The sequence below is a fragment of the Diabrotica undecimpunctata genome, chromosome 1 (assembly GCF_040954645.1).
Source record: "Diabrotica undecimpunctata isolate CICGRU chromosome 1, icDiaUnde3, whole genome shotgun sequence".
NCBI classification, from domain to species: domain Eukaryota; kingdom Metazoa; phylum Arthropoda; class Insecta; order Coleoptera; family Chrysomelidae; genus Diabrotica; species Diabrotica undecimpunctata.
Window position 1 is genome coordinate 32,187,050 of NC_092803.1, and position 21,528 is coordinate 32,208,577.

At 34.2% G+C, this 21,528-nt stretch overlaps 1 protein-coding gene across 1 annotated transcript in view; it reads right to left on the reverse strand.

Moving 5' to 3' along the window:
• Positions 1-1,761: 1,761 nt before the first annotated feature.
• LOC140447571 (carboxylic ester hydrolase-like) overlaps positions 1,762-21,528 on the reverse strand; it is a 45,440-nt gene continuing 25,673 nt past the window's right edge. Inside the window, exons 9-11 of the mRNA XM_072540297.1 lie at positions 17,838-17,955; positions 10,215-10,332; positions 1,762-1,987 (exon numbers count right to left, since the gene is read on the reverse strand). Coding sequence (XP_072396398.1) covers positions 1,807-1,987; positions 10,215-10,332; positions 17,838-17,955 — 417 coding nt within the window. The 3' untranslated portion in view covers positions 1,762-1,806. The remainder of the gene's footprint in view (positions 1,988-10,214; positions 10,333-17,837; positions 17,956-21,528) is intronic.

Below are 21,528 nucleotides of genomic sequence, written 5' to 3' on the forward strand. Positions count from 1 at the left end.
TACCAATAATTTTCGATTACAACCAAACTATGTTTTAGTTAGTTTTGATATAACATCTCTATTTACCAATTTACCTTTAGATTTAATTATAAGCATTACTGAAAAGCATTGGAAGGAGATTTCACAACATACTACTATTGGCGTATTACATTTTTCAAAGTGCTTATCAACGTTGTATCTGATTTCGATATGATTATATTTATTCGTGTCTGACCCATTCGAATTAGTTATGTAATGGATGATGTTATTAATGATTGTATCATTGTATCAACAATTTTACTTTTTTTTTATTTATTTTATTAAAAGGTATGTGGATGATTTTGTTTTTACACTTCTTACAGACAAAATTCATGAAACTGTTAACATTTTCAACAATCATAATCAGCATATAGTATATTACATTTAGTATATATTTATATATTTTATGTATTTAGCATATAGTATATTACATTTCATAGTTGACGAGGAGGTGAAACATTTTTTACTATTCTTTGACATGATAATTTTAAGAACTACAGATGTTTTGAAATTCAGATGGTTCAAAAAACCCATGTGTAGCAGAAGATTTATGAGTTATTACTTACTCCATCCAAACATGATAAAAATTATCCTTAAAACAGGGTTAAAAGAACGTGTTTTAAAACTTTCTCATCCATATTACCTAAAGGAAGATCTCCAATTGTTAAAAACTGTTTTAATTGAGACTCATATCCTTTATATATATGTTACATATGATAATTTTTTCTAATACTGTTAAATAGTAAAGATTATTATTGCCAATATAAAAATAGCAACTTAAAACATTAAAACTATTTTATCTTTGTATTCAAAACCTAAATATCCTATAGATAATTAAAAAAAAAAAAATGTAGTATACAGCATTATGTAGTTGTACTCAGTGTGAAACTGAATATGTTGGTGAAAATGGGAGAAGTCTATCAAACCCACAAGAGTGATTTTAGAAGAAAGAAACCATTATGTGCATTGGCAGAGCATGTAATTGACAAAGACCTATATATGCCAAACAAATCGTAGAATCTAAAATAGGATTAATGAACATTTCATTTCTGTTCGCAATTTCGATTCCATTTCAGTTCTAGGTCAACACCATCTTCATACAGGTCATAAAATTTATTTTGAAACCTCAAGAACCATAGCTCCTATCCGCTTCTATGAACCAAAAATTATCCAAGAAGCCATATAAATTTAAAAAAGGCCAAATTGTCTTCATTAAAGAGATGACCGCATACGGTTACCTTCGACATGAAGACATCTCATAAAGAAAATATTGTCCGGTCCACACGCCAATCAAAATCCTACAGTCAGAAATGTTCTCGTTAACACCCGCGCCAATCCCCCAGCCAATTTACACGCTAATCCCCACGTCAACCTCCACTCAAACCACATCACCATCGACGATACAAATATACCGTTCTCTGGTCCCAGTTGCAGTAATGCATTGGTTAGTGATCAGTGTAGTAGTGTCTGCGAGCTTGGGAGACTGAGAACTCGGAAGCTCCGAAGAAGACATCAAAGATGATGTCGAAAGCTCGGCGCAATGATAATCGACGCGGTTTAAACTGGAAGACTGTTGAATTTAATATTAATTCTTGTAATCGTATTAATCTTAGCTCTAGGTTTAACATATAATATATATATATATATATATATATATATATATATATATATATATATATATATATATATATATATATATATATATATATATATATATATATATATAATAAAATGCTATTATGGTTTTGTTTATTTTATTTAAAGTTAGTTCATTACATATTATTAATTTTAGTATGTGTTAAAGGGCTCCCGTATATATGGATCAATAATTCTTTCAAGGTCATAATATCTTCGAGGGTTTTCTTTTACTTCAAATGTCGAATCAATATTCAAATACTTCACAGATCCAGGTTTAACTTCTGGCCAAATGACATTTTGTAAATCTTCATCCTCTATAGGAGTAGGGTTTCTAAAAAATTGAATCAGTTAGTATATAAATAGATGTCAAACGAAGAAACTTAAATTTTATACACGCGAAGAAGAATTTTTCACTGCATAAAATCCTGAATTTCTAGCTTAATATTAAAAATTATTACCTTTATCCAACTCTGAATATTAATTCCTACCCAATTTTAACCACACCTCTTTAGACGAACATACAGTTTTAAAATAGCACACAAAATGACTCTCTTATCTTGGTGTAGCCGAAGATGGACGTTTTACACACCTCTCTCTGAACCATTTGTTTAATTTGTACTACATTTGTATATTCTTCTACGAAAGGGCGCGAAATTTTGATTTGGCCAGGGCCCTCAAAACCCTAGAACCGGCCCTGCCTTCTGGATAACCCTATATAATGTTTGTATTTCCCGGTTTTAGATCCAGGTGGAGATCCAACCCTTCTGCCAGTGATCTTCGTCGGTAAATTTACAAAAATGTGATTACAGCAAATGAAGGATTAACTCTTGTCGCGAAATTATACTTTTATGAGGATAATTCTTCTGGTAAAACTGAAATCTAACTGAAATTGGTCTTTTACTCGTCTAATATGAGTTCTCTTTGTAGTGGTAGTACCGCGTAATATAAGGAAGGATTAAAATTTCATTATTAATGTACTTCATATAACTAAAACAATAAAGTGAAACAAAAAGCTCAAATAAAAACGCAATGGTTTACCAAAAAAAAAAAATATAGAAAGAAAAAACATTTAAAAAAAAACACAGTCTTTTATAGTCAATCAAAATGAGTATTAACGTTCATAAGTTGGGAGCAGTAAGGGCAATAATTTTTTATCAAATTTGTCACACTAAGTTAAGATGTAAAATTAAATTGTATAATTTTATTAACGCCTAGATATTTTATAGATCTCAGGCAATTTTTATAAAACATCCATCCAACAATTATATAAATATATATTTTTTGGAGTAATCTACATTCATTTAACTGCTACACCCACTTTTAAAATACTATGGTGTTAATTGGTAAATTATAAAAAGGAGGTTTATTTCGGTGGCCAATACTGGTTTATAAATCTTTCCATTCGTTGCTGTCATCGGTATGGACACTGTGATTCAGTAACATCAATCGTTATGAGTAATTTAGTGGATATGTTGGGTGCGTTACCAGTTTTTCAGAAATAAAAGCAGAATTTTACGTGTTTTTGTAAGAATATATAAATAAAACTAAAACAAATACACCGCTCGGCAATAAAAAGAGGCCACCTAGAATTTTATAAGAATTTTTTAATAATTTTAAGTTTATGCAGTTTATTCTATCGTAACTAAACTCCCACAATGCAGAAAAATTTTTAGGCACCACCACTGGATGCCGACAGGTCAAATAAGGGTACTAAGTTCGCAGAAATGATATCAGTTTTATGATTTCAGAGAATGCACATGTTGTTTGTACGCTTTTTTCTTGGAATATGGCTGTTCTGTTTTTTTTTTTTAATCGTTCATTAGTGCACAGTTGCTTAAAGAGTGAGCTTTTTAAATTTAAAACTATAATTGAGGGATTTGCTAGATCTGTTCAAATTGTTACTTTGATTGATAATGGAACGAATCAAAGAGAAGTGACCAAACAGCTTGAAGTTAGCCGTTGTATGGTCCAAAAACCTACCAACTATTCGTAGAGACTGGATCTCACGAAGAAAGAGCAGGATCAGGTGCGAGAAGAACCAAGACGGCCAGAGAAGACCGTTCTCTAAAAGGCCTCTTTGTAAAATTGGTTCTATATGGCAGGAGTCATTCAAAACTGTTTTAAAAATACTCACTAGTGAACATTAAACACTTCTCTAGTAAGAAAAAGGTTAAAGTTTTGATTCGGCATTTCATACAAATGCCGTACTAATCTTGTGTTTATTGATAGAGGAACGTTGAGTCCTCACGGATACATTACCGAAATTCTAGACGAGCATACAATTCCTTTCCTAAGTTTGTAAGCGAAAACTTTAATTTCATGCAAAAAAACGCGCAATCACACGCAGTCAGGATGGTAATGGACCAATGTGCAAAAAATAAATTGGCGAGCTCAAAGCTCAGAACCGAAAACACATAAAATTACCACAAATAAAGAACTTAATATAAATGTACAGGAAGTTCAGAAAATACTTAAAAACCTGAAGAACAGAAAAGCAGCAGGTAAAGACGGGATACCAAACAAATTACTGAAATATTGTGGAGCAGCAATCACAGAACAATTACCAACATTAATTAATAAAATTATAAAACACAATACAATACCAGAAGAATGGAGAACGAGCGAACTAATTCTACTGTTTAAAAAATGAGATAAAAACAGCCTGACAACTATGGAGGTATAAACTTGTTAAATACTACGCTAAAACTTGCAACTAATTTTACAAGTGCTACTAAATCAGATGATAAGTTTAACAGATAACAGAGACATCCTATCCGAAGAAATAAGAGTAAGACTGAGAAGTCTCACCGAAAACCAGTGGCACAACAACATCAGAAGAGCGGAAGAAAACCATGGAAATGTTTGGAAAATGCTGAAGGCAAGAAGAAGAGGAAAACAAAAGATGCCACAAATCATAGACAACGAGAGAACACACTACGACACCCAAGGAAAAGTAGATGCAATATCAAGGAAGATGGCAGCCACACACAGACAAAACCAGGATATGTCGGATGCAAGAACAAGGAGGCAAGTCGAACAAGAATACAACAGGATCAGAAGAAGGAACGAGTTCCAAATAGACGAGGAAGACCATACCAGCCCAAGCGAAGTTGCGAAAATCATCAGGAAACTGAAAGGAAGCAGAGCACCAGGACAAGAAGGAATCCACAACATCACCCTCAAGGAACTTCCGAAGAAGATCATAGTACAGCTGTACTATATCTTCAAATACTGCCTGGAAAAAGGACATTTTCCAAACAACTGGAAACACGCCAAGATTATACCTCTTCTGAAACCAAGGAAAGATGGAAGAAGACCGGAAAGCTACAGGCCCATATCACTCCTGGAAACGATGGGAAAAATCTTAGAAAAAATCATCTACAAGAGACTGGTGAAGCATACAGAAAGAAGAGGAGTCATCCAAGAAGACCAGTTTGGTTTCAGAAAAGGAAGAAACTGCGAACTTCAACTAGCAAGGATCCTCAGCGACACGAAGATAAAATTCAACAGGAAACAGAAGACAGGATTAGCCATACTGGACATAGAGAAAGCATACGACACGGTTTGGAAGAAGGCACTAATCTACAAGAGGGACAAGGCTAGACTTCCACACTACCTCATCAACATCTGCGACATGTATCTATCCCATAGAACATTCCAAGTTTCAGCTGACCAAAAGATGTCGACGATCCAAGAAATCCAGGAAGGAATGCCTCAGGGCAGCATTTTATCACCCATTTTATATAACATTTTTGTTTCAGACCTCCCAACAGATCCAAGGACTTCTACAGCCCTGTATGCAGACGACACAGCAGTGTATGCATCCGGAAAAGACGAAGGAAGAATCATAGATGACATGGAGTACCACCTGGAAAAAATCACGGACTACACCGAAAAATGGAAAATCAAGATCAACGCCGAAAAGACGCAGTTCATCATATTCGGCCAGGACAAACGACCACTACGGAACCAGATCACAGTAGGAGACAACAGAATTCAGGAAACAGAGACGGTCAAATACCTAGGAGTCCACCTCGACAGAAGACTCAACATCCAGTCCAACATACAAAAAAAACTAAGGTAAAAGCTAATGCAGCTAAAAAACTAATACTTCCTTTCATTCTTAGGTCCAGTCCACTCTCGAAGGCGAAGAAAATTCAACTCTACCAACCATATATTAGGTCGGTGATTCTGTATGCTATACCAGTGTGGAGCTCCATTGCGGAATCACACTGGAAAAAGTTGGAAGCAACTTAGAATTCATGCTACCGAATCATCGACGGAGCAGCATGGGAGGATAGAGTTACAAACGCGACGATCAAGAACAGGTTAGGATACACGCCACTAAGGGAAGTGGCCGAGAACAGAACCAGGTGGTTCTTCAACCAGGCCACACGAAGACTACGAAAGATCGGGATATCCTCGAGAAGAACAGGATCCAGAGGATATTTAGATCCACCCACCGACTGATCGACCACCTGATCAGGGTCTAACCAGGCGTGCAGAGAAGTAGGTACGTTTGCCGATTCAAGTACCTACAGAAGCAGACGAGGACACCACCCAGGAAAATCCAGAAGCCGAAAGGAAAAATCTACAGGCGCTGGCGGTGCAAGAGCGGGACGCCGAAGAAGAAAGAAGGCAAAATTTTTTTAAGTTTTTGACATGTATATATTTTTAGTATGGCAATAAACGTTTTTATTTTTATTTTTATAACAGATGAACAACAGGGTTTTCGTAGAAAAAAAATTGGAGCATTAATGATGATGATGACTTGATGATAGCAACTGAATTCATGTAGAGCCATACGTTGCCATGTTACCATATCCACTGGTAACTCTAACATCATAATACCAAATAATGTAAACCAAATTGTAATAGATAAATTTTAAAGGGTTTTTACCCTAATATTTAGTGGCTCAAAACATGTACACCTAGACACTGATGATGGAACATGGTTTCCGAAAACGTTTTGTCTTCATGATATAGCCCGTTTGGGTTTTTAATTTATATATCCCTGTTATAAAGGATTTTTACTTAAATTGTTTGTGATACATGGTATACAGCCAGCTACAGGAACAGAACAGGAATAATGAGAACTTTCTGTTGAAAAGTTTTTTGCTGAATGATTTGCTTCTCTTTCCTGTCTGTCTGCAATAAAGGCATAAATTTGGATAATTATATTGATTGAGTTGGCTTGTGATTTTGGTAAAATCACGTTCTCTAATATTGGTGAGAATATTGCTCACATGATTACTCAGACTCAATATTCATGCCATCCACTACTTATTCCTGAGTAGTACATCTTTATATATGTGATCTTTCCTTGTGTTTCTTCAGAATCTGGCCATCTTATTTCTGCTATTGTGGTGATTTTAATATGCATCCTATTTATCTCCTGTATTGAATTTTGGATTTTTTGTGATTTGTATAAGTGACATTTAATGTATAGATCTTAATATTCTGCATTTCAATTTATCATATTCTGGTGAACTTAAAACTATTCTCCCCGGAAATATGATCTGAGAACTTACTGATTGATTTTAGCATTATTCATTGCAATGTTTAATTGACTAGAACGTATCGCTGTGAATCTTAAATTAGGTGGTTGGTCTTGGACTTGTTGCTAAACGGCCCTACGTGCCGAAGTTTTTTGTTTTTTTTTTTAATTTTTTTGATAACTTGCGCCAGTTTTTCTTATGATTTACTTATGATTTCCCATCCTTATGCCGTTGACCAAATACTTTTGCTTCATGCTCATTCGGAGTCAATTTCTGAATCCAGGATAAAGGGACACTCTACCACTTACGAACTCCTCCGTTACAAGCCGGAAAGTAATCAACACAGTTCCCTAATCGAATCAAATGCAGGCTAGCGTTAGGTGCTTTACTCCTTCTATTCTCTTGTGACTTATTCGCGAATCTGAAGTTGCTTCTTTGGGCCTAGAATTAGCGGAGATTTGCTGCAGGCTACACCCTGTTGAGAGACTTGGTGCTAAACGGCCCTACGTGCCGAAGTTTTTTGTTTTTTTTTAAATTTTTTTGATAACTTGCGCCAGTTTTTCTCAGTAGTGTTTTAATTTTTATGGTGACCGAAGCCGTTTTTATGTTTCTTGTATATTTTTCTTTCTAGGATGGTCTAAAAGAGAAATCATATTAGTGGGCCTACACAGTGTTTGTGGGAATTTACGTTGATAGAGCTACAAACAATCCTTTGATTTTAAAAATTTGACTATGTCTATTGAATGCCATATTCTGTGGACTAGTACGCATTTCGATGCGCATCGCCCCGCCTCGAATTTTCCCATTGGCTCTTGAGCTGGAAATCCCTATTTATCGCTCGAACAGCGCATATAAATATTGGCGATTTTCAGGTCAGCCAGGTCAGTCCCTCACGGGCTCTCCGAGAGCTTAGTGCTCTCGGGGCTCTGCTTTCTGCATTTATTTACCATACTCTGTGCCTGAGAATTGTTTCAACTTAACTTGGTGTTATTTCGACGAAGAAATTGTCATGTAAGAAATATCTTGCCTTTTTCAAGGCAAGACACCGAAGATAAATATTTTCCAAGTCCATAACTCGAATATGGACTTAAGTAGGGGAGCTCTCGACATTATATTCGAAGCCCTCTACAGAGCATCCGGAGACAACAGAAGGTGGTTAGACCTTTAAGTGTTCCCCCGAGGTGACATGGCGCCCGACAACGTGGTTAAAATCCGAACCCACGACCCAGCTCGAATTCACAGAAAGCAACACACCATTGACTTCAACATAGGTTGAAGTCAAGAGAAGAATGGAGAGAACCACGTAGTGTTAGAAAACAATACTCTAACACTCCGACATCGAGGCCTTCTGCAGACCTGACGCCTTCGACGTGCAGACACCTTTGACGAGCCAGGCTTATTCGAAGTTAGAAGCCCCAGATGCCGATGGAAGTCCCGGAGTAGACCCAGTCATCGCCCCCTACCGAAAGTGGTTGGACGACCACGTAGGCTTCGGCACACTGGTACTCTACGAAACCCCGTTGGATATGGCAGATGGGATCCGGACGACCGAGAAGAAGACGAGTCCGTTGGAGAAGTTGGCACACCGACCGAGGATGGACCTGTATGAGCTTGAGATGCCGTTATCACCACCGATCTCCCAGCAGTGTTGTGTGAATTTCTTTTTGAACATTTTATGAACATTTTACTTGTATTTTATGCATATTTTCTTGTGTATTTTCACATTTGTATTTTTAATCAATAAATATTTTTTCCCAGCCGCAGAGTCTCCAGAGGAGGGGGGATGTCATCGAATGCCATAGTCTGTGGACTGGTACGCATTTCGATGCGCATCGCCCCGCCTCGAATTTTCCCATTGGCTCTTGACCTGGAATGGAAATCCCTATTTATCGCTCGAACAGCACATATAAATATTGGCGATTTTCAGGTCAGTCCCTCACGGGCTTTCCGAGAGCTTAGTGCTCTCGGGGCTCTGCTTCCTGCATTTATTTACCATACTCTGTGGCTGAGAATTGTTTCAACTTAACTTGGTGTTTTATTTCGACGAAGAAATTGTCATGTAAGAAATATCTTGCCTTTTTCAAGGCAAGACACCGAAGATAAATATTTTCCAAGTCCATAACCCGAAAATGGATTTAAGTAGGGGAGCTCTCGACATTATATTCGAAGCCCTCTAAAGAGCACCCGGAGACAACAGAAGGTGGTTAGACCTTTAATTGTTCCCCCGAGGTGACATTTACGCCAGTATCTCTTGTTTGGGAAGTTTGTGCTTCCAGGCAACAAGCGTTCTAGGCGCTTAAATAATGCAGGCTAGACTATAGGTATACAAAATTAATATAAAACCACTGTCAAATTACATACTAATAGTAATCGCATAAAATTGCAAGAAAAATATTTGCAAAACGAAGTCCAGGAAGAAAAAGAAAAACATCTTGGTTAAAGAACCTCAGAATCTGGTTTAATACAACATCTGTGCAACTTTTCCGCACTGCTGCAGATAAGATAACGATTACCATGATGATCGCCAACATTTGTAACGGATAGGCACATCAAGAAGAAGAAGAATTAAAGATCGCGATTGAAACCGAGAAATTTAGTATCACTGATCATTCCTTGATCTCTACTAGAAGATGTAGGAATTACTAAACCGGTATATTCTACAGTCGTACGTTTAGTAGAACGATATTAGAGATGCAAGTTAAATGTCAGTTAAATCCTCTGTAAAAATAAATAAATCCATAGAAAATCAATATACAAAAAATACATTGGATACACTTGAAGTCATTCATAAACTTAATATCAAATAACGTAAGAAACCAGTCATATCAGAAGCTATAAGACAACATATTAGGTAGGGTTAATCTTCCTCTGTCTGCTGACCCTCCAAAGGGTATAGTAATATCACATAATATCATATAATACGCTTGGATCATGGTTCTTTATCCTTCTATTCCTTAGTCTGTTATGCAAGCTTCGTGCAGACCATGGCTAGTGATGAGGTTAGATTAAGTTAAAGTGCTATTACCCCTTTTTTAAGTCTAAGTTATTTAAAGAACTTACCCATATTTTATAAAATTAGTCCACCACTTAAATAGAGGTTTTCGGAGAGTATCGTTGTGTGAAGCTTCTTGTGGAGTAAAATCCCAGAAGTAATGCAAATCTGCTGTATGTTCAACACCTGAAATATTATTATCAATATTAAAAACATGAAGTTTTTTATATTTTTTTGTGTTCTTAGTTGATATTAGAGTTCAGTAAATGATATGAAATAATTTTTAACATAAGTCTTTTTTAGACACATAAAAATGTTTGTTCGAAAAAATTACGAAATCAGAACGTTTGTTAAAATAAAACTTTAATAAAACTTAACTTTTAAAAAAACGATAATTAATGTCAAACTATGTTAGACAGAAATAACCCACTACAAATTTTAGATCGAGTCCTTTATGGCAATCATTTAGTCTGGCATACTTTCATACTTGCCTTATTAAAGTACACTACTCCAAAAAAATATATATCAAGGAATAAAATCGTAATTTTTGCTGTTTGATGGGACCCAGCTCAAAGTGTCTATTTATTCTAAGAACTTGTTTCAGTTCGTTTTTATTAGATTTCTCCTAGGTCGTAGATGTGATCTTATTATTTGGATTGATATATCATTGGTAATAAGCATAGGATGATGTTGTGTATATGGGAACACTTCTCGGCCGTCGTTAGTGCTCTATCATTGGTATGTTTTGAAAACAAAATATTAGAATAAAACAAATAAGTCGATATCGTCCCATACAGAGGAGAGATCGTTTGCCTAAACAGATACTAGATTGGATTACAATATGGGATTAATAATCCACAAAATTTCTACTCTACCAAACCCACGAAGGGGGATGACAAACTTTGTTTTGCAATTAACCGAAGTCAATGCTGTCTATCGTCGGTTTACTGCCAAAACCAGATAAGTGCATTTTTTACCATGTTTGAGTTAAGTGCATTTTCGTAATAAAAATCCGTATATAAATGTACTGCGTAAAACAGATAAGTGTCGGACAATGGAAAAAAGGTGAATTATGTAGGCTTGTTTTGGCAATTATTCATTTTGGTCAAAACTGTACAACTGAAACAAATTAAGTGCACATTTAACGAAAAGTACAAATTTCATATGCAAAAAGAAAATTAATTCTTCTAGAAAAACCCATTAGATGCCATTTAACTTATTTTTGCTGTTGAAGTATAGTAGATTTATAGAATGACTATGCGTATAAAACAGATAAGTGCAATTATCTTGTTTTTGCAGTTTATTTTATCGTTACTTTAGCATGCCCAAGTGTGCAAAACCAGATAAGGGTCATTTAACTTTTTTACGTGAATTATCTGATGAAAACTTGCACCGCCAAACTAAATTAAAACGAGACTTATCTTGTTTTTGCTGCAATGTTAATTCATTGCAGAGGGCTCTGTAAACATAACCTTAAATATTAGTGTACTTTGTATGCATATCGGTGCCTGAAAAGAATTGTATTATACTTGAAGAAAGTGCTTTTTAAGTTGTAAAATAACATTAAAGTGGTCATAACGGTATTATAAGTAAGAAATTAGTGAGAACCATGTCCTTGCGCAGTGCACTGATGCTTAAGATGGCACTGAATCAACAACAAGATTAGTATATTTATTTTTATAAGCAAAGACGATCGTAAATCTTCTTTTTTTATTAGCTTCACTTGAATGTTGGTATGTATGTATGTATGTGTGTAATAAAATTTAATGTAAGAAGTCGTTTTTTAACTATTTATCGCGTCTGGCTAAAATTTTGCAATTTTGCACACGTGTACATCCGATACAATTACAATACATCCGATACAATTACAATATATACGATACAATACAAAGAGATAAACGTTTTTGAGAGAAGTCGAAAAATACCTAATTTAAAAGAAATAACGCTAAAGGACGCGTATACGAAGATGCGAAGTTGCGAAGTTCCAAAAAAAAAACAAGATTTATTGAAGTGGTGCAAATCGGGTGTGAGTCCAGATGAATTTCATTAATATAATTATAATTTACCATCCTCCGACGATATTCAAGACAATATTCCTGAACCAGCACTTAAAGATAGTGATCCTGAAGTTGACATTTAAGTTAAAGATACTTTAAGACAAGTTTCAAATTACGCCAATCAGTTCAGGCAAAATAGGTTAAGTACAGATTTTTTTTGCATTTTTTAAAATTTTTTAACATTTCCTAATTTTTCTCCTAATTATCTTAGCAGTACCACAATCTATGTTATTTTATCGGTTATTAAATGTTTCCTTTCATGTAGTTGTTTTACTGTAGGCTTAAACTTTTAAACTTGATTTTCACAAAACTAACAAAATGTAACTTATCTGGTTTTGGCAGTAAACCGACGTAATATTCTATTTTACAATGTAGATTTTTATTGTATGAGAGAAGCAGAAGTATGTAGTTGCAAATTTGCTTAATCTCGACTTTATTCAACTTCTTTAATGCGTAAGGTTTATCTATGTTTGAATAAATAAAAAATTTACTGATTTAATGTAAAGCCTGATAATGACTATTAATATAATTTGTGAATAGATTATTTCCCAAAAATATGTTTTCATTAGGTCTTTTTCTTTTTCTTTTTTTTATGTAGACATGACTTTGTCTATTTTATAATGTGCCTCCAGTAGTTTGTCGTTCCATCGTTTTCGTGACTGATCGTCTTCCTATTGGGACACCGTCTCTTGCCGTCTTTACTACTCTATTTGTTGTCATTTGGTCTATATGATCGTTTTATTTTATTATATTTATTCTCTTCTTCAAGTGCCATCTCCGCGGCGCAGGTCGGCAATCATCATAGCTATTCGGACTTTTGGGACGGCTGCTCTGAAAAGTTCAATTGATGTATATCAGGTTGCGCAGCCATGACATTCTACGCCTCCCTATGCTTCTCTTTCCTTGGATCTTTCCCTGCATAATCAGTTTGAGTCAGGTGTGTTTCTCTCTACGTGTAGTATGTCCTAGATATTCCAATTTTCTTGTTTTAATTGTATTTAAAATTACTATTTCTTTACTCATTTTTCTGAGAACCTCTTTGTTTGTAACGTGTTTTGTCCACGATATTTTCAAAATTTTTCTATACACAAACAGCTCGAATGATTCCAGTTTTTTCATTGATGTCACATTCAAGGTCCAAGATTCCATTTCATTAAAAAAAGTCGAAAAAACTCGCAAACTCGCAACTCGCTAACCTAACTCTTAGTTCTAATTTTAAATCCCTTGTACATAGCACTCTTCTTATTTTGTTGAAATTTGCTCTAGCCTTTTCTATTCTGATTTTAATCTCCCAAATGTATTCATTTCTGGAGATAATCATTGGTCCCAGATATGCGTATTTGTCCATATGTTCGGCGTTGGTTCCGTTTATTAGAAGTTTCTCGTTATTTCTTTGAGTTTTCGATATTCTCATAAATTTCGTCTTCTTGACATTCATTGTTAAACCGTACTATTTTCCATACTCCGCTATTCTAGTCACCAGTCTCTGAAGATCTTCAATATTTTCGGCTAAGATCGCAGTGTCGTCCGCATATCTAATGTTGTTAATGAGAACTCCATTAAGCTTTATTCCAGCTGTTTCACCGTCAAGAGCGTTTTTCAGGATCTCTTTGGAGTAGGAATTAAAATGAGTTGGCGACAATACCCATCCCTGTCTCACTCTATGTCTAATTTCAATTTTTTCTGACAGCTGTTCGTTAACACGTACTATTGCTTTCTGTTTATAGTATAAATTTGATATGATCCTGAGGTCGTTGTAGTCAATCTTCTTTGATTTAAGGACATTCATTAATTGTTTATATCGTATTTTCTCAAATGCTTTTAATTATAGTCAATAAAACATGCCTATATATCTTGGGTTGACGTCCATCTTTGTATCAGTATTTTATGTAAAAAAAGAGCTTCACGCGTTCCTAGGTCTTTGCGAAATCCAAATTGTGTATCATTAACATATATATGTCCAATTTGTAACATATACGGTTATGATTGACTTTTAGTAGTAACTTTAGCACATGAAACATCAAGCTAATGGTGCGGTAATCGCTACATTTTCTTGCGTTTTTCTTTTTAGGAGAAAAATAAAAATGAACGTTAACCACTCTTTGGGTAATACGTCTAAACTATAAATTTGGTTCAAGAGTGTCACTAAAACATCAATGTGTTTCTCATCTAGAAGTTTTAGAATATCTATAGGAAACATATCAGTTCCAGGGATTTTCTCACTCTTTATTGTTTTTAATGCATGTAATATTTCTTCTTTTATAATATATAGACCTATTTACGAACAATTCGTCGATATATTCTGCCTATCTTTGTACTTTCTCGTCCGTATGTCTTATAGTAGTCCCGTGTCTATCCAGAACTGCACGACTGTGATTTTGTTTTCTTAGTCCTGCCAGTTCTTTAACTTTCTTGTGTAGGTTAAACAGATTATATTTATTTTGAACATCTTTGATGTCTTTGGATTTCTCTTCAAAGTATTTTTCTTTTGCCTGGTTTGTGATCTTCCTCATCTCGTGGTTTATCTCTCTGTATTTATTGTTGTCTTTGTTATTAAATTTTCTCCGTTGTTTCATCATATTGAGTATCTCGTCATTTATCCATTCTTCTTTTCTCCTTAAGGAAGTCTTTAGTATTTCTTTACAGGGTTCCAGTAGACAATGTTTTGGTCGATCCCAGTACTCGTCAATATTATTGGTGTTTGTGTTAAATTTGCTGCAGTTCACATGCAGTTCATGTTGGAGTCATTCTTTTACTTTAGGTTCTTTAAATTTTCTTCTGTCTATTGTAGGGATTCTATGATATCTTTTAGTATCTTATTTTTAAGGATAAGAGTAATCTTGGCGATAAGTGGATTGTGATCTGAGGCCACGTCTGATTCAGGAGATGCTTTCATGGCTTTAACAGCATTACGGTATCTTTCATTAATCATAATGTAGTTCATCTGGTTCCTGACTACTTTCTCCGATATATCTGGGGGCGATCGCATGTATACAGTCGTCTGTTTGGTAATTTAAAATATTTGTTTGTATTAGTCAAGGTCTGCTCTCGACAGAACTGTAACAGACGGTCTCTTCTCTCGTTTAGATTTCCCAGGCCATAGTTTTCTATTTTTGTTAGTTTTCCATTTTCCGCTTTGTCCTTTTCCAGTCTTTGCATTAGGATTACCTAGGACTATTGTGATTTCTCTTGTTGTTATTATTTTAAGTGCCTCTTTGATATCTTGGTAAAATAACTCCACTTTTTCGTCGTCGGCATTTGCCGTAGAAGGATGAACTTGTATAAAGTTCAGTTTGACTTGAGATGTCACAAACTTCAGTACCATTACTCTTTCTAAGATAAGGAAATAGCATTCCTCTGCTTTATTAGATTTTTTATTAACTAGTACTGCCACGCCCTGTCTGTGTTGGTTATTCTTGCAACCGGAATAATATATTGTGGCTTTTTCTGTTGAAAAACAACCTGAGTTAGGCCACCTGGCTTCCAATGACCAATTCAGTTGTCCCGGGTGTGGCACTTGGAGCCATAAGTGAGAGTTAGGTGTCGTATGAGGACCAGTTATCAAGAACTATCTGCCGTCTATGACGCTCAATGTGGTCGTTCCGATGAAAGGTGATACCTCTATACCTAACACAACCCTACAACCCATTATTCTATTTAATTATATTTCATTCTATTCTTTTTCATTGGGTACCTATTCAAAATATCAAATTTTACACTCATGGACAAAAATATCGAATATTTTGGAATTTTCTAATTTTTGTTTTTTCAAAATAAATTCTGGTCAATCAAGTCGTTTATTGTAAAATAGAGTTTATTTTAACAATGTTTAATGAACAATTTTAAGTTTTTATGCGGAGAAAATTGAGAAAAAAATAAATGTTTAATATTAGGTAAATAAGGTTATTTTACTCTTAACTTAAATGATAATTTAAATTGCTTAAACAACTGGTTTAAATTAAAAGTAGTGCATAATCAGTAACGAGTCTTCCTTCTCTAGCTCTTATTACTGCTTGGATCTTTCTCAGCATGCTTGCAAGTAAATTTTGGAGATATCCTTGGGAAATTGCATTCCACAGCAAGCCGAAGCTGCTTTTTTTGTATTTGGAACGGGATTTCTTTGTCGTATGCTGCGTTTTAGGTGATCCCACATGTGATCTATTGGATTTAAATCCGGGCTAAACGGTGGCCAAGCAAATCATCGAATTTGAAACTCATCAAGATAATTACTCACTATGGCAGCAGCATGTGGTCGAGCATTATCGTGCATTAACGTGAATCTTTCATATCCAATGTAACCAGCATATGACAAAACATGATCTTATAGGATGTTTTAAACGTAAGAATCACCAGTCATCCGTCCAATCACTTTCACAAGTGCAGTACGTACCTCCCAACTAATACCTTCCCAAAGAACTATGCCATCAACTCCAAAACTAACATTCTGGGCGAGACTGCAGCGGGCGAATCGTTCTCCAACTCTTCTGTAGAGGTAGATTTGACCATCCGGCTTCCATAATAGGATTCTGGTCTTATCAGTGAAAAGAACGTTTTTCCAGTTGTCGATATTCCACTAAATATGTGTTTTTGCAAATTTCAAACGACGAGCTTTATGATTTTGGAGGAGACGTGGAACTTTGACGGGGCGTCTGGGTTTTAAGTTTTCTTCTTTTGATCTTCGTCCAACTGTTTGTGAACTCACATTAACTTGTCTAACATTTAATAGCTCATTTTTGAGGTGAATCGATGTCAATGAACGATTTCGTGTAGAATTAAGAACCAAAAAACGGTCATCAATTGCGGTTGTGCACCTTGGGCGTCCTTGACCAGGCCTTCGTACAAAATTTCCTGTTTCGCGGTACCTTTTTAGAGTATTCGAAACTATAGATTCAGTTCTGGTGAGACGTCGTGCGATACCTTTTTGTGCATGTCCTTCCTCGTACAAAATTAAAATATGTATGTGCTACTTAGGCTTCATCGCAGTGTCGAATTGATAGGATACTTGTTTTAAACTTAGTTAAATCAAGACAAGATTTAATTAAACAATAAATTAAACTAATAATAACCGAATTAGTATAATTTTTCCTTTACGTGAAGAAGTTTTTTTGCGATGAAATGTACGAATGACACTAACCACTGAATAAACGTCAAAATAAACATCAAAATATCTCAAACCAATTGAGTATATCAGCCTACCATATGAGTATTATCAGTAATATAAAATAATTTTGAAATTAGTGACTATAAAAAAGAATTGGAAAATTACAAAATATTCGATATTTTTGTCCATGAGTGTATATCCATCATAGTCCTTTTTGGAGCTGGACGGTGTTTTAGAGTAGGTACCATACTTTTTGTGTTTTTTTATTTTTTTTTTAATATAATTTTATTAAAGATAATTTCACAAAGATTTTATAAAAACAATTAAATCTATATGGAATGAAAAACAGCAAAGTATTATTTAAAAAATTGCATTCGTTTCTACTCTATTGAAATACGACTATCAATGTTTCTCTATTCCCATAAAAGCAGTTATTAACTTAATAAATACCTATCTGGAAATCCACACTTTAAATATAAATTTACTTTAGATTTTTTTTTCGAAAACGAAAATAAAATAATAAATTATTATACCTGGAAATTGGTTGCTTTTATTGTACCAAGATAATTGATACATATATACAGGAACATATCGAGATGCAGCATCAGCTTGACGTCCTATCGACCGTCCAAAAACTTCATCACTAGTATACTAGAAGCAGAGATATTTATATTTTGATAGTTTTTATGTAGGAAATATAAAGAAATGTATTTTGTTGTACAGTAATAAATAATTTATGTTTCGCATAGTGTCAATCTTTCATTTTACGAGAACCAAATCAATCAGTGACTAACTCCGAATACGATCAAATCATTTCAATCGTTCGTTCGTTTCAATACTTTTTTATTGCCAGTTACAAGAAATAACGAGTAACCGATTGACTGAGCTGAATTGACTGAAAACCAGAGCCCTTCACCTAAATTATTGGAATATCACGAGTTTATTTTTATTACCAAATATATATTTTTTAACATTTAAGTTCGTACAGATTTTTAATAAATTATCCGAGAAGATAGAATTTATTATGTTTTTGTTTTTACGTTCTGTAGTGTAACTCAAAAATAACTACAAATTTATATGGAAATATGTCCTGCATCCAAATATAAATATTTGTAGTCATTTAAACATTTGGTCTCGCTCTAGGTTTGTTTAAAATGCGTGCAAATAAAGTGAAAGCAATCGCTGGGGACCGATATAATATTTTCCAATATTGAAATACTCCGATCTGTAGGTAAGTTCCTGCCTTGCACCATTGATTATAAACCACCCATAGATATCTCACTCTTAGGTAAAAACGAATTCAGTGTTAAACTCCGCCCACTTACACCTCTTGGCCCCTCACGCCTAAGTACTACCTGACTGTATGGTGGCGACATTATTGAAATATTTGCCAAGATTAAAAAATAAATTTGAGTTGCCTGTTCCGGCCATTGTCTAGTGCAATAGACGACAATATAAGGATGGCATTCAGCATTTTCACAAATAATTTTAACGTGCTTGTAATTTATATTATTGAATTTCGATTTTACTTCAGAAAAAACGCTAAAAATTGATTAATGAAAACAGTAGAGGTTTTATAAAAATTATTTATTTATCAATACAATACAAAAAATAACAAAATATAAAATACATAAAAAAATTAGCAGTGATAAATTACATCTCATTTAAATTACTTTTTTGTAACTTTTCAAACAAATTAATTTCCAGAATTGATGAAAACTAAAATATTTTAAGCTAATGTACAGAATTTCTTTGAAGATTTAGTTTATTCACTCACGGTAAAATATTGCAAAACCTCCTAATTTTAAAGAATCGCTTGGATTTAATTACATGAAATTTGGCTTACGCCTAGGCAAGATGTCAAAGAAAAAAAGATGATGCTTTTGCACTATGGTTCAGTATCACACCTTCTCAGGAGTGAAAAAATATATGTTCAAGATAAGTTCGGAAGTGCCTAAAATCAGTAATTCTAAGCAACTTTTGTTCTATAGAGTTTTTTCACTAAGTCAATACTTTTCGGGTTATTGAAAAATAGGTTCTGATTCGTCAAATTCCATGTTGAATATTTCAACGTGAAATAATAAAAAAATGAAGCACTTTTCGACGAAAACTCATTATAATTTGTTTTAAAGTGTTTAATAAAGGTTTATTTTTGTTAAGTTTCTAGCATCAAAAGTAAGCAAGTTTCAGAAAAGCAAAACCTACATTTTTTTACTCTTTGTGATTTTTGGTGTCACTAATAAATTAAGTTATTTTGAAAATAAGCATTTTTTTATAATTGAAAAAAAATTGTTAAAAAAATATGCCCTTTGAACAAATAAAACTTACACATCATTATAAATAATACATTAGTAAAGTAATTTGTGAAGCGGTAACGATTAATTTGATTTAAATGCTAATTGGGGCTGATTTTCCAGAGTTTTTTGACCAAAAACAGGGACCAACTGTATTTTGAGCGTAACGCTTACTTTTGATGCTAGAAACTCATTAAAAAACAAAAATGAATATTTTTTTGAAAACTTATAAAAAGTTGTACTGAGGTTTCCCCAAAAAGTGTACCATTTTTTGGTTATTTCACGTTGAAATATTCACTTTGAAATTTAACAGATATGAACCTATTTTTCGTTGGTTACAACTTTGTTTCTACTGGGTCTAGAGAGTTCATACATATACCATTTTTTTCTCTTTTTTAGAAGCTATATTTTTGCTAAAAACGCTTTTTTTTCGATAAAATACATACTTACTTTTTGAATTATTTGCACAGAACTACAGTTAATACAAAAGTATTAACTTAGTGAAAAAATTCTATATGACAAAAGTTGCTTAGAATTACTTTTCTTCTTTCGTATGTTTTCTATATGTATGCCTTCGATAGGAGAAGGAACTTCGCCAAGAAGAAGAGGATATAAATTTTTTTCTGATAGTAACATTGTACTACAAAAAATTGACAATTTATCTATAAATGGCAATATAGAAGTCAATTATATTCTGTGCAAAATAAAAAATTGTATAGAGGTAAACTAAAATCAATATGATCTACTATTCGATCGCATACTTTTTATATTTTAAAATTTTCTGAGGACTTACTGGAATTACGTCATCGAGGTTTTAAAAGCAAGTGTTGGTGAGTACCAAATGCAATCGATTTTGACTTTGACAAAATACCACAAATTACAAACGTTAAAAATGAATCATGTAAGTACATATCTTGATAAAATGACAGGGAATTTCCAACATATAAATAGTTGAGGGCCATCTGCCTAGGAACAATAGGTAAAAGCTGATAAACGGACAGGATTAGAAAGTTTAAAATATTACTAATTAGATCATATTTCAAAACAAAGTAAATAAGTATATTTGAATGTTACTTCTTTTCAAACTAAGATTGTAAAATTAAAATTTTGGGAAAAAAATATTTATTATTTCTTGTTCTCAAGAAGAACTTTCATTATTGACAATATCGAAACATTTTATTATTAAAAGTCGAGAACAATTAAAAACCACGTTCATATTTATATGAAAGTGCTATAAAAATGCACGGCCACGTCAGAAGAGCGGACAGAGGACGCTGAATAAACAAAATCACAGAATGAAGCCCGATTGGAAGAAGAAAGAGAGGAAGACCCCGAAGGTCATTCAGAGATGAAATCGACGAGGCTATGGAGAAAAGAACCCTGCGAGATGGAGACTGGAATGACAGGGAAAATTGGAGAAAACGGTTGAGTGAAGGAAGACAGTGAAAACTGTGGAAATCCTTAGTAGTAGTAGCTATAAAAATGAAGGTATAGTACTCTTTTTTAGCAAACTTGGTATACGACTTGTCCACTGAAAGCCGTGTAGACAGTGAATATTATTTCTCTCTTTCAGTCAGAGAGAGAATGAGAAATCTCGATACGTTTTTCGAGTAACGCCATCTAGTTGTTGATACGTCTTTCGGTTACCACGAGGTGAGCTATCTAGTGGGTGGGTTATAATCAATGCTTGCACGCAGACGATCAGTCACTGTCGCCGCAAGAGAAACGACCGAGGACCAAAAGTAATGAGGGTATTGGCTATGAGATTTTGTTTTGGTTGATTGGCGCCGGCGCCGTCGACGATCGATTCACCGATTTTTGTCACCGCACAATCGGATCGTTTTGAACTACCGGGTTTCGGTTGTTCAATACTTTGAAGTGATTGAATCAAAACAATAGAAATAGCGATGAACACTATTCGCATTTAGTG